The sequence below is a fragment of the Hemicordylus capensis genome, chromosome 1 (assembly GCF_027244095.1).
Source record: "Hemicordylus capensis ecotype Gifberg chromosome 1, rHemCap1.1.pri, whole genome shotgun sequence".
In the NCBI taxonomy this organism is placed as follows: domain Eukaryota; kingdom Metazoa; phylum Chordata; class Lepidosauria; order Squamata; family Cordylidae; genus Hemicordylus; species Hemicordylus capensis.
Genome location: NC_069657.1, coordinates 370,126,500 through 370,140,500, shown reverse-complemented (window position 1 = coordinate 370,140,500; position 14,001 = coordinate 370,126,500). Strand labels below are relative to the sequence as shown.

Below are 14,001 nucleotides of genomic sequence, written 5' to 3'. Positions count from 1 at the left end.
AGTCCCGTCCTGTCCTGTGAGATCTTCTCAGGTTGTCCTTCTTTCAATCCCTGATCTTAGAGACGTCCATCGTACTAGGGCCTGTGGAAGGACTTTCTCTGTTGCTGCCCCCCACCACCCAGATTTGTCTACTTCCTCCCTTTCAGCCTTATCTTTATTGAAGACATTTATTTTCCACCAAGCGTTTGCCCTTTAATTTAAGTGTTTGTTTTGTTTTGTTTTTTAAATCTTGGATGCTGTTGTTGCTGTGTACACCACCCTGAGTCTATGGATTGGGCGGTATATTAACTCTTTAAACAAACAAACAAACAAACAAACAAACTGTAGGAGTAGATTGGTGCTAAGAGGTACCTCACTACCATAATAGATAGTTTATAATCCCAGCATCATTGCCTTAGCAGAACAGTCATGTGTCTGTGCACGTTTGCTTATTCAGTGAACTCACTGACATGAAATTCCAAGACCAAATCATGAAAGATAGAAACGTGTAGGGATGTGCATGAACCAAGGTTCGTGTACTGGTTCAGTGCCAAACTGGTTCTGACAAGGTCTGAACTTGTTTGGTGCTGCAGGGAAGGGAATGGTGAGTGGAATCTTTAAAAAAAGAGAAGAGAAGATCCTTACCTGCTCTCCGCAGCTTCCTGCTGTGACAGCACTTCCCCCAAGAACCTGCACGCGGCGCTGGCACACACATGGTGAACATAATTCTGACAATGGAAATGGTGCCCGTGCATGCGCAGATGCCATGTGCATGCCTGCGCCTTCCCCGGGTTTTTTTTTTTCTCGCAGCAGGAAGCTGCATGAGGCGACGGAGAGCAGGTAAGGACCAGCTCTCCTCTTATTTAAAGATACTGCTTGCTGCTCCCCTCCCTGCAGCACCAAACCAGTTCGTGCGCATCCCTAGAAACATGCTGTTTCCACAGGTAGGTTTTAGACCTTGCCCTGTCTACTGAAAAAATTGAGTGTGTAAAGAGAGAGAGCACGAGAGAGTGCTAGCTAACTAGCTATCACTATCGACCTGTTAAGCCCATACACTGCTGGTTATCTAGTATAAAACACCCCATAGTTATATGTCTCATTGTGTATTTTTATAGACATTTCAGGATGAATCAATGGCATTAATTTATTTTCTCTTTTAATGGAAGTTAATAAATATGGATCTGAGACATTGCTTGCACATGAAATCCTGGAGTCTTGTTTTCAGAACTAAAGCTTTTAATGTACGCAGTGGACCCAAGCAAGGCTTTGAGGATTTCATATCAGTATATTGATTTTCTAAAATAGGGATTAGTTTTATAAAAGGATAATGCAGTGCTTTAAAAATAACTTGGGCTGATCATAAATGTATATGAGGGCAATATTTTAAATCTGCTAACTGGGCAAAGAGGCACCTTTTTAATGTAGTGATTCTCTTATACTTAGTAGCTGGAGAGCAACTGACCCAATCCAACCCCAGCACAGCATTCTTCTAGTGGCTGTTGTTGCTTCTTTCTTTTTAGATTGTGAGCCCTTTGGGGACAGAGACCATCTTATTTTACTTTCATTTGCTATGTAAACTGTTTTGAGAACTTCTGTTGAAAAGCGGTATATAAGTAGTAGTAGTAAAACTACTGATGTTTTAAACATATATTTTTTCCTTGAAATGGCTACCCTCTTTTGCAGTACATATTGTGTATAATATACTGCTTTCAGCAGCCAGGTCGTGTCACGTAATGTAACATGGCAAAAGTGGCCTCAGGCTCTTTTGCAAGGTGGTGGACTTAGCATCTAAATAACTTCTTAAGGGTTTGTTCCTTAAGGGAATCCTATTATTTGGATATGAGGAGGATAACAGACAAAGATGTGGTGTGTAAACTTTTTTAAAATTACTGCCACAGGGAAGACAGTGGCAGGTCGAACTATGAAACACTCACAAGGGACAGCTATCTTTGAAATGTGGAAAATCTTCAAGCTTTGCTCTAGGAACCTTTCTTTCACGGTTCACAACAGAAGTCAAGGGGGGGGGGAAATCCTCTGCCAACCTCTAACAACAGATTCCTTTGTGGCCAATGATAAGAAATGGCTGTAATCAAATATTTAAATGTGCATGCTGAATTTCATTAACAGAATAGTACACAGTGAATGATTATGTACAACTTGGAACATTTGAAGGCATTTAGAGGAAAAAATCCTGTAACTCACAACTCCCTTTCACTTGTACCATCTGCTTCTATGGTGTTACATGTGATACCTAAAACCTAAAAAGATTCTAATTAACGGGTAGTGTATTTGATCTTAGACCTGAAATGTATGAGAGTATATTTTTCCTTCCCCATGAACATTCTGTTTGGCTTTGGTGGTCAGCCTCTTTCACCTTTTGTCTCCAGCTCTGTAAAAAAGAAGAAGGGACTATTAGGCTAATGATTGAGAGAGGAATTTGAACCTCATGGCTGGGGTTGGCCATAGATGTACATAAATAATTAAATGTCTATATATAGTGCATCTAAACAATTTGCTGCGGGGATCTTCACCGCAATGTAGCTTTTCAGATGGTAAGGCAGCCATTTTTTCCGGAGAAGATCCGAAAGGGCCATAGGGCAACAACAGTATTCACAACTGATTATGGGGAATATTATTGATAGTTTAGCTAGCAAACAAGGCCACAGACTCACAAGAAGATATTTCCATTTCTTCCATCTAATGAAACAACACAAAGTCTGTGTTTCAGACTGCACTGTTTCAACCTGAACATGCTTAGCTTTGTGTAGCTGTGGTGCAATGGTGATGGGCTTTGATAGATCAATCACACTTGATCAAAAGAGTTCCTATGACTCACCACTCTCTGTGAAGATCACTAGCAATGAATCTTCACTGAGGGAAATCCTAGCAAGATGATGGCCTGCTTTTTGCTCACTTTCCTCATCTTCTGTATGTTTCTGAATGCATGTCTGGGAATAGGTTGAAAGTTTAATATCCGTGTGAAAATAGATATAGAGACTGTGAGAAGAACTCCATGTCTATCCAGTTTGTTAGGTATCATCCACAACTACAGTCAATCTAAACATGTAGACTATTATGTCTTTATATGTAAGTTAAAATAAAACAGCCTTGTAAAGGAATGGTGTAGTTTATAGCTTATTTCTCTGATGTTGGTAGGGGTCTCAGCCAATTGCTGCAACTCTGAGTTTGGCAGTAATTGTTGGCACCACAAGGGTATGTTAGCAGGAGTTACATACTGCAGTTATTTAAGTGAATGTTGAGAAATCCCACACTGCTCTAGAAAAGAATTACACACTGCAGGTAGCATATAATTTTCTCTCCATCATTATTTTCTGGACAATTATATCTCTGGGAGGCCAGTGTGCATACATTGGTATTATTGTATTGGGGAAAAAAGCTTTTCATTTTCCAATACATATGCTAGTAAGTATACCTATGTTTCCTGCATTCGTTGTATTCTGTGTGCATGTGAAACATTAGGGATGTGCAAAACGTTCCAACGTCAATGTGTAGCACAGGCACTGTGGCTGTCAGTGGATTCCATGTCAGTGATTCTTTTTTGACTATTTTTGGACTGTGTTTGAAATGTGTGTCATGTGTTAGGAGAGACAGATTCCCCTTTATTGTGTGTTTCTGCAGCGTTTTTCAAAGCAAGGTTGCAAATTGTGAGTGTCGCTTGTTCCAGACATAGGGAACAATGGGAAAATTTGAAATACCCCATTGTTCCCCAAGGGTAGCTAAACCCAAAGTGGGTTGTATGATCCTATGGGTTGTTAAAATTTGGTTAGATCCTAACCAAATGGTGGTTATTTTAGATCCTAAATTTTAGATCCTAAAATTTGTTTAAAATTGCTTGCTTGCCCATTTCTTTTGTGGGTTGGGTGGTAGGTAGCACCCATCATGCCTTACCACCCAACTCACTTTGGTGTCCCTAGAAGCTACCCATGGGGAACAATGAGGTGTTTCAAGTTTCCCCATTGTTCCTTATGGCTGAAACACTCTAAACATTACGAGTTTGTTTTGTTGAAACAACTGATTTGATAGCTGTTTCGACAAAATGTTTTGGCCATCTGCGTTTTATTTCGAGCTCAATATAAAATACAAAATCCATTTCATGTACATTCCTATAACATATACACACACATGCATGCACGCACACACACAATGATCTCTCCCAAGGGCAAGAATAAACTGAAATTAGAGACTATTCTGTATTGTGTAATTTAGGATTATGTCTAAAACATAACACATGTTTAATTAAAATGATTACATAATGGAAATTCTTATTTCAAATGGCCTTTCAAGATAACAGATTGGAATATGACACTATTATTCCTTTGAAAGTGATAAAATATACTAAGGTTTTACAGCACTATTGTGTCCGTTGTCAGTATTTCAGAAAGTGTTGTTTCTTAAGCCTTTTTAAGATGCCTTTTTATGCCTTTATCAGATTTCAAAATATTTAAAAAAAAACAAAACCCACTTTTTTTAAAAAAATAATGTCTTCTTCTTGGTCAGTGTTTGTCAGGTTCAACTCCAGCCATGGTTTCCCAGTGGAGGTTGATTCAGACACCAGCATCTTCCAGCTCAAGGAGGTGGTTGCTAAGCGACAGGGAGTTCCAGCTGACCAGTTGCGTGTGATTTTTGCAGGGAAGGAGCTTAGGAATGACTTGACACTGCAGGTAAGTCTCCCTTGGTAGTTTCATTTCTGGGATGCTGCCAGCTTAACTGCTTCTGCCTCTAACGCTGCCAATCTGACATTCATGCCTGAGATCTAATAGAATAAATAGTGCCTGGGGATTCCTTGAACTTTACTCCACACTGCTTCATTAATTCTGACCTTCTTAATTATGCATTAAAACAGCAAGCAGAAAGGATGGGGAGGAAGAAAGAATATGAGAGGAGGAGAAAGCAGGAGAGATCTGTTCTTAGTGAATAAATGTTTACTGACTACAGGAGCAAGCTATGCACATTTTCTGTATCTGTTCAATTTCTACATTACTTATTCCATTTGAATCTTAATGAAGAAGGATGTGAATAAATTGTTCTAAATCAGGCTGCTCAGTCATCATGTTGTACAGAATTTGTAACCCAATTGTGACCCCTGGAGGATGGTTGTAAGTCTGCTTTTGCTGCTGTGTGTGTGTTTGCATGTGTGCATATGCTGATGAAATACAGTGTGACGGCCTGACTGCAGAGGCCAATGAGATTTCCTCAAAGGCATGAGAATAAGAATAAAGCAGTACTTTGAAAACTAGCTGATGGATGATGGGAGATTTAAAAGTTGCCAGAGTCGTAGATACATTTCACATTCGTTTGATAATCTAACTATTGTGCCAACATTAAAATAGGGAAGCAACTCATCTTCTGTCACACTTAGTCCCCTGTCTGCAAGTAAAGATGAGGCTTTCCATAAATCTGGAAATTGTTTGCCTCCTGACTTCTTTTCATATGGGAAGAAGTTACTGTGCTTGTTACTGTGTTTTGTGCATTTGTGTGGCAACATAAAGAGTTTCATAAACAAAAGAGAGAGAGAGGTCCTTGTCCCCCAGAAGCCTTACACTCTAAATTTGACAGTGTGGAACATTGTAAAGGAAGGGAGAGATAAGGTTTGCAGGGGAGGAATGCAGGGGCAGAGTGAACAAGGCGGAACAGATGTCCCTGGGCCCTGACAGAGTGGAGAACAGAGTGGCTGGGCAACAGCTCACACTTGGCTCCCCACAGCCCGCCTCACCAACACTGATTGGGAGCTCATTTGATCTGAGAGCTCATTTTGACTTTAAGTGAGATGAATCCTCTCCATTGGGGGGCGGGATGTCAAGCAGAGTCCCTCCCTTGTTCTTTCCTCCTAACTGATTGGCTAGTCCTCAGGTTCAGCCCTCTGCTCATTCAGTCTGACTGACAGCCTTAGCCAGCCAGTCACAAGAAGAGGAGGGAAGGATGCTGCCTGACACCCCTCCCCTTTCCTCCCAAAGTTGAGACAGAGCAAAAGGATCTTCAGTTAAAGGAGCGTAGGGACCCTTTTTGAATCCTGCCCTTGTTAAAAGAACACTGTAAAACAGTGTAAAACCATCATACTCCTTTTTTCTGCTTTTCCCCTTCTCAGACATTCCTTAGCAATTGGCTTACACCTAAATCTTGGGGCAAAGTCAGTTTCCTGTGGAAAACTTTGACTTTGTTGTGTATGTGAAAGAGAAGCAGACGAATGGTGTGTACAGGCAAATGTGATGGAAGCATCGCTGATGTTGTAGGAATATATGAGGTGATTAAAGTAGGTATATATGCTTAAAATGTTTCTGAGCCAAGGAAATGCACATATGCAACTCTGTGTGTGAATGCATCAGGGTGCCTTAGGAGTGTGTAGATGTTATCTGCACAGGAGTGAGAGAAAGGGAGTGCAGAAAATGATGTATTTTTCACCATGTCCTTACAGTCTTTCTGCAGCAGAGACATGGGCTAGCTAGAGAAGAAGGCAGGAGCACAGAGGGAGCTGGGCAGGGGCGTAGCTAGGGGAGAGGGGGCCCGTGTTCATCCCTCTCTTGGGCGGCCCCCCAGAGTGAGGGAGACAATGAAGAAAATAGGGAGGGATGGAGCTGGAGGGCCCTCAGGAGCTGGGGGCCCGTGTTCTCTGAACCCTTTCGTTCAATTATAGCTACGCCCCTGGAGCTGGGGGCTCCTCTTCTTGTCCCATGGTTCACTCTAACCTTGCTTCATCCCTGGATGCATGTGAGCAAATGAATGTGAGCAGTTTCATGAACTTGGGCTTGTTTGCAGTTGGACAGGAGGGTTAAGGCAAAGGCTTCAAGGAAAGGCAAATTTTGAGGAAGGCTCCGAAGAAAGAGAGGGGGCATCTTGCAGAAGTACCATACATCAACAACATCACATTTTGCAGTCAGCCCGGTAACTGAAAAAGAGATTACCCACAAGCAAAAACTTCCTATTTTCTAACCGGCATAGATTAATTGGAGCTCATGTTTACAGCTGTGTGGGGGGATTGCTATGCATCGAATGGCTGCTATATCTAGTTGCAGAGAGGCGCTACTGTATTGACATCCTATCACTTCCCCTAGCCAGGTATGATGTTTATCGCTTTGTAAAATGCTTTAGGGAGTTTGGGCACACAAAAGAAACTGTAGAAATGCAAATGGCTCTTGTCATTCTCCAGTGTATCTCTTGCTGCTGACTGAGCCACATATTCCTTTTGTGTCAAGTGCCTCACAAGAGTCTTTAGGTGGCTTAGGAAGAGAGGATGCGAGGACACAACTGAAAGCTTTGTGGTGCCGAATGCTAGAGTTACAGGAGTTTAGTGCCTAATGTCACACCCCTTTCAGGAGCTTCTTACACCTATTTGCTTTGCTGCCTACCCTAGCATTGCAGTGTTATAATTCTTGTATAGTTGTATCAGCTAGTTTCTGGGTGAAATGTAAACTGTCACTTGAGTTTCAGTTCAAATAGAAAAACAGAGCTGCTTGCAGCATGAAACAGAGAGCCTATAATAGAAGGGGTTCCCCCCTACTCCAGGCATGATTGAGACCCATGAAACTTTTCCAAACTCTACAAGCTACTTCCTCACATTAATCTGTTTTCTATTTAATCATAGATAATATGTTGGGTGCATGTGACAGTGATTCTTTGCAATTGGGGGATGGGACTAGCCTTGCCTGTATTTGTCAAATGAATACTGTCCTCAATTTTTCAGCTGCTATTTTTGCTCCCTGCAGCTGTGAAATGTCCATGTTTTCTCTGTATGGTGTCTAAGGTCACAAACCTAAGAGAGAAAGCAACAGGGTTCTGCTCTTGCTGGAATCACATTTACTGTGACTTTGGAGACTGTGGTGTGGAAAGTCAAAGCCTCGTTTCGCTTTGGATGCACTTATTCTTTGCCACTTGTGGATTCAGGAGGTAGTCATGCTGTCCAGCTCCCATGTAGGCTGCTCTCACATTCAGATATGAGACGGGTACATGAGGGAGTAATAGACAGCCGACTCTCTTGTTTGTAGCAAAATTTGATAGAACATGGCTGACTGGAAAGCAGAGATCAATTTAGGCAGGGGCAGCTTCACAAATACTTCACATATTCTAGAGCTGAGTGTTGAAAAGAAGATTCCAGGACTAAATCATGGTGAGTCTGGCATAAATGAAGCCTTGTCTTAGTTTTCTCTGCCAGGTAAGCTTTTAATAATAGGACAGTAGTCTGTGATGGGGTACCATGATTAGTGCCATGATTAGGCCAGGGGTTTGGGGGTGTGCTATACAGGTCTGTGAAATGAATGAAATGTCTAAAGAGAGGAGATGATGACAATCGTCCAGTTAAGCAAGAATTCACTGCCATAGATTAAATGGCCTGAACCAGTCAGTAACTTGTATTTGAGCTTTATCACTTGTAAAATTTATTTATCACCCTCTATCCTAAGACTTCATGACGGTTAACAAGACAAAAACAATACAATACAATAAAAACCCTAAAAAAGAACAAAAGCATCTTAAAAATTAAAAAGAGCAAGGGACGTCTCATTGACCAAAAAGGGCAGTCTTCCCTTTCCTCCTAAAGGCTGGGAGAGAGGTAGTCATGTGGGTCTCAGTGGGACTATTCATTTGGAACAAGGCATAGCTGTTGTTTCTTTTAAGAAGTCTCTGCTGTGGGTTCACTGACTGGTCTTGTGCTAGTGACTTACTTCTGTTTTTGTGGTGTTAAATGGGACAAATGTGTTCTAGAATGCCCTCTTAAGTACTATGAATGCCTGAACCCTTTAACAACATTTAGTGCTTATTGGTGTGCAATTTTTTTGATTTGCCTTACTGTGCATCTACACTGCATGCAATTTATTCCTTCTTTTGGTTTGTGATACATGTGTGCTTTTGACTGTGTTGGCCTCAACACTGTGTGCCAGACTACACCCCAGGGCCTACCCTCTGGACTTCGCACCTCCTCACTCCCAGGCACTTGTATGTATTACCGTATTTTATGGACTATAAGACTCACTTTTTTCCTCGAAAAATATCCGCCAAAATTCAGGAGCGTCTTATATGTTTTAACAGTTTAATATGTTAAAACTCTGAAAAACTGGATTAAAATTAAGGTGCGTCTTATAGTCTGTAGCGTCTTATAGTCCGTAAAATACGGTATATGTATTTTTACATTTCTATCCCACTCTTCCTCCAAGGAGCCCAGAGTGGTGTAGATGGTAATGTTTCTCCTCACAACAACCCTGTGAGGTAGGTTGCACTGAGAGAGAAGCGACTAGCCCAGAGTTACCAGTGGGTTTCATGGCTAAATAGGGATTTGAACTCTCGTCTCTCTGGTCCTAGTCTATCACTCTAGACACTACACCACACTGACTTTTTGGTGTACACATTGTGGTACGCAGTGTGGTGTGCACACGCTACACCACATTGTGCACAGGACTGTTCTTATTTTCACTTATGAGATGTTGGGAAGGAATACAAAATTTTGCATGTTCTGCTAAGAACATGTTTGATTTCACTGATTAGCATGGTTAAAGAATCTTTGTTGAAAAGAGAATGGAGCCTCTTTGTGTAGTAGCTTGTGAAAGACTTCTTATGTCCATAATCAAAGGAGTTATTCCAGTACAAACTATCCAGTTTACATTGCTGGCCTGGGAACCCTGTTGGAGGTTCATATTGTTTTATAAGTTTTAGGCATCTTGTAAAGAGAAATTTGATTGAATGGGGTGCTGCTTAGGGATGTGCATGAACCACGGTTCTAGTACAGTTCAGGTGTGGGGTCCAGGAACTTTAAGGAAGAGGAAAGCAGGTCTTTACCTGCTCTCTACTGCCCCATGCAGTTTCCTGCTGGGGCAGCATACATCCTAAGAATCCCTGCACAGCACCAGCATGCACATGGTGTCCGAATATGCACAGGTGCCATTTGCATGGTCAGTGTGCTGCTGCTGGCCACACAAATGGCACCTGCGCATATGTGACGCCATGTGCATGCTGGTGCCACATGGGATTCTTGGAATCTGTGCTGCCCGAGCAGGAAGCTCCTGGGCCCCACTCCTGAACTGTGCTTGGACCTCAGTCTGAAGCACAGTTTGTGCACATCCTTAGTGCTGCTGTCAGGAGAAAAAATGGAAGTTTAATAGCCAAAATAGAGGAATACAGAATTAGAAATTGGAGGAAGCAGGGAAGATACATTAACATTAATTGACCTCTCTGCCAGCTTTTATAAGGCTTTTAAAGACACACCTGTTTAATCAGGCATTTTGTGTGGGACTGTTTTAATTGTTTAATTATGTTTTAAGTGTTGATTTTAAAATTTTGTAAATTATCTAGAGACATGTATAAAAATGTAATGAATAAATGGATTACATAAAATACCTTTTGTACTGATGTCAATGCCTGTTATATGTAATTGATCAATAACCAAATCCATGAAACATTTAATGACTTGTTTAAATATTTCATTTTTGTTATTTTTTTCTCCCTGTCATCCTGCTGTATTAGTCATGGGTTGATCTGCTGAACAGGGAAATTGGAGGAACATTGTGAGCACATGTGAATTCTATTCCCTATGCCATCAGATTGTTCAGAGACATAGCATGCTGCTTCCAGGACTCCCCGTCCCATGGTTCTGTATTTATTCACATCAATCCATAATGCTGCTCCCTCCCCACCAGATATTTTTTTCTGAGAGTTCTTAAAGGACCCTTCATTAATTATATTGATCATTGCCAAATAAAGGTTACTTTGCTGCTGTTAGGATAGAATAATGTACAGTTTTCATTTCTGAAGCTCCATTGTCATCATTTCTTGCATTTTTGTTACAGAAAGTAGAACTAGTAAGATGAACTAGAAACAGAAAGAGACAGGAAGTCAAGAGAAAGGGCATTTCTCTTCAAAATTTCTCTTCAGAATCAAATATGGCCATACTGGCAGCTCAACAACAAACAATTTACATAACTAATAAATAATGGAGCTGCATATGCTAATTCTCAACTAGAAGGCTGAATAAAGACATGGGAAAGAATGGACTGAGAATATTGTTGACATAGGGATGAAGTTTGTTTATTCATTCATTCGTTCATTCATATCTATGCAAATCACTTTGGGAACTTCTGTTGAAAAGCAGTATATAAATATTTGTTGTTATAAGAAACATAAAGATGGAACACCAGTGCTCTCAGGCAGTACCTGCTTTGCCCTTTAAGGACCCTGCCACAGCTCCTACCAGAGCCAGAGAACCAGGGGGTAGTTCACTGGGGTGAATACTTGACTGAAAGGGATTCATGGTAGGCTGTCACCACCCACTTTATTTTAATGTGGGACAAACTTCTCTTTCCATATAAGATTCCTGGGAGAGTTTAAAATGGCAAAACCCTCCTTAGAAGGGCTGAGCAGTCCTAGGCCTCCAAAGGGGTGTGACTAAGGCAGACCCAAAATGAAGAGTGGAACATTTCACCAACAAGGGTTTTTTTTAAAAAAAAAATTAGATTAAAAGAAAAACAAGAGTATGCAATAAGAACAATTGTCTCTTCATAAAGCAGATTGTACAAGAGAGAGTTTTCATTAAACTGGTAACTCAGATTCAATCAATACAATAAAGGACAATAACATCCCTCACACGTCTAACTGAACTGGTCCCTAACTACTCACAGGCATAGACCTTTCTGCTATCTCCAGCCTCCTGGCTGTGGCCTTCCCATTTCCCCAGCAGCTTCTCAGCCAGCTACTTCCTTGGGGCACTCTTGGGACAGAACAAACAACAAAACAAACTTTCTCTTCTTCTGCTGGTGCTGTGTGTGTAGTTTCTGCCGTCCTCAGGATTGCTCCTTTTGGTTTGATTTTCCAGGCTTTCCCCCTTATCAGGAAAGGCTCATACTCCCAGCAGTTGCTCTAAGTGAGGCCTAGTCCTCCCTCAAATCCTTCCCATCACTATAGACACTCACTAGGGTGCTCTTCATCTGTTCTGCCTATTTATGTTTTCCAAAACTGTGAGAGAGTAGGAGGAACTGATATGCAAGGACACTTTTCATTCAAAATTTGTCTTACTGTGAAACTGGGTTGAAGTTTCAGGTGGCAGAATCCCAAAATGAGAAATCTGCTGTCTTCTTTGTTTTTTATTTGGAGTTCAGGCAAACTCAAAACGTTCTATTACTCATCCAAGTAAGTACTGGAGGAAGTACACTACAAATCTAAATAATGAAATCCGGGAGGCCCTCTAATATCACTTTGCTAAAATGGCTATGCTGGGAGAAAGATACTTCTCAGATTAACATGAAGCATTATGACAGCAGGAGTTATTTTAAAGGAAATAGTTTTGGTCACTTTAAAAAAAGAGTGGCTGAGAAAACATCCAGTTATTTGAGAAGGACATATCAAAAGGATCTGCTAGATTGATCTTAAATCACTATTTCTCAGTCAAAGAAACTTCCTCACTAATTGAATGCACCTCAAGAAGGAATATATGCAAAATGTGTAATAGAATTTGTTTTGAGCAGCATTATAAAAAGATACAATTCTTCCTCTTCGTTCAGATCAAATAAAAACCAATTGGTATTGTTGCAGCCTCTTGATATAAACCCTTTGCCTTACTCTGAATCTGATACATTTCTTTCTTTCTTTCTTTCTTTCTTTCTTTCTTTCTTTCTTTCTTTCTTTCTTTCTTTCTTTCTTTCTTTCTTTTTATTGTGTCTATGCCCTCTTTGGGCCAGTGCAGATAAAAAGTGGGTTGAACCATTTAGTAAAGTTATGTTCCACAGATTGTCTCCCTAGGCGCCTCTTCTCTCCTTTCAGGTGCAAGTTCATCTCTCTTAGAATTATTTAATTTTAGAGCTGTTCTTTAACCATCTTTAACCAAGATAAAGCATGAAATTGGCAGTGATGTCATATGTTTCATAGAGGGAAAGTTACTAAAATATGTTTTAATGTTCAACATGTATAAGTCTGGTCTTAAATTAGGAAACTTTTATTTCATGTATAGAGTTAAGGGAACTATAAATTATCGATATTTGGTGCTAACGACTTAGGCATTTTCTTCCCGTTATCAGCATTTCAAAAAACTGTGCTAGAAATTACCTAAAATAATTTGCCTTCATTTTGGTTTTAATATGTGAAGTAACATAAATAAGGTTTGACTGAATCTGTGTGTGGTAATTCAATTGTGCACTTTCTGATGTGAAAACGGTGGGGTATCAACAGAAGGAGGCACTGTGAACGTCTGCTGTAAGTTAAAATTGGCATTATTAAGTAATTTTGTCAAAGTTATTTTACTTTGCAAGTATATTTTGTTGTTGATCTTCAAAATAGTTTCATAGGGGACTTTGTTGACAGAAAGGGTAGGGTGCTTAAAAATGGCACAAATATCTCTTGCTATCGCATCATAGTAGTTCTCATCTCACCCACCCACCAACCACCCACTTTTTTTTTTGTATGGTGGATGTACAAGCACTGATGCCAATTGATGTTTTCAGCCTTCACTTCATCGTAAATGCTCACTATAAATATTGTGGCAAGGATCTAAAGATCTAAGATCTAATATAGGCCCATTGAAAAGCTTGGGGTTTGTGGCTATTTTTTGTTTTTGTTCTGAAAGGCCATATCACAGACTTCTTTTGAAATTCCCCTCTGTTTGGGGAAAAACGGTTTGATATGACGCATGGAGGACTACTGTTCAAGAAACACAAAGTCCTAAGCTCTCTTGACCATAAGAAACTAGTAATGCAGTTCTTTGGATCTCGTCGTATGAATCTTCCAGCCACTTTCAGGCTTTACATAATGGAGGAGGATATGCTGCAGCTTTTTGCTCAGTTACTCCTTCCCCTCCTCACCAGAAGACAAAAAGCAGCCAGACAATCAAGTGCAATGGCTATACAGTATTGACCTCCTGTGCAAATCAAGCATCATGAGAGAACCAGGCCAGCTCTCTGAAGATGTTTTTCCCCCTATTCTTTAAATGAGCTCTTTCTGTTCTTGCTTGCTCAGTCATCCCTCACACCAGCAATGCACTGTTGACTCCAATAGCAATTTTTGTGAGTAAAAATAGCAGAGTGTGACTCAGTA

At 40.6% G+C, this 14,001-nt stretch overlaps 1 protein-coding gene across 5 annotated transcripts in view; it reads left to right on the top strand.

The window, feature by feature from the left end:
- PRKN (parkin RBR E3 ubiquitin protein ligase) overlaps positions 1-14,001 on the top strand; it is a 1,235,051-nt gene that overhangs the window by 221,639 nt on the left and 999,411 nt on the right. For 4 of the 5 annotated variants that reach the window (XM_053295156.1, XM_053295166.1, XM_053295176.1 and 1 more), the window contains one exon: positions 4,498-4,661. The exons of the other annotated variant lie outside the window; for it this stretch is intronic. In XM_053295156.1, coding sequence (XP_053151131.1) covers positions 4,498-4,661 — 164 coding nt within the window. The remainder of the gene's footprint in view (positions 1-4,497; positions 4,662-14,001) is intronic. 5 annotated transcript variants of the gene reach the window in all.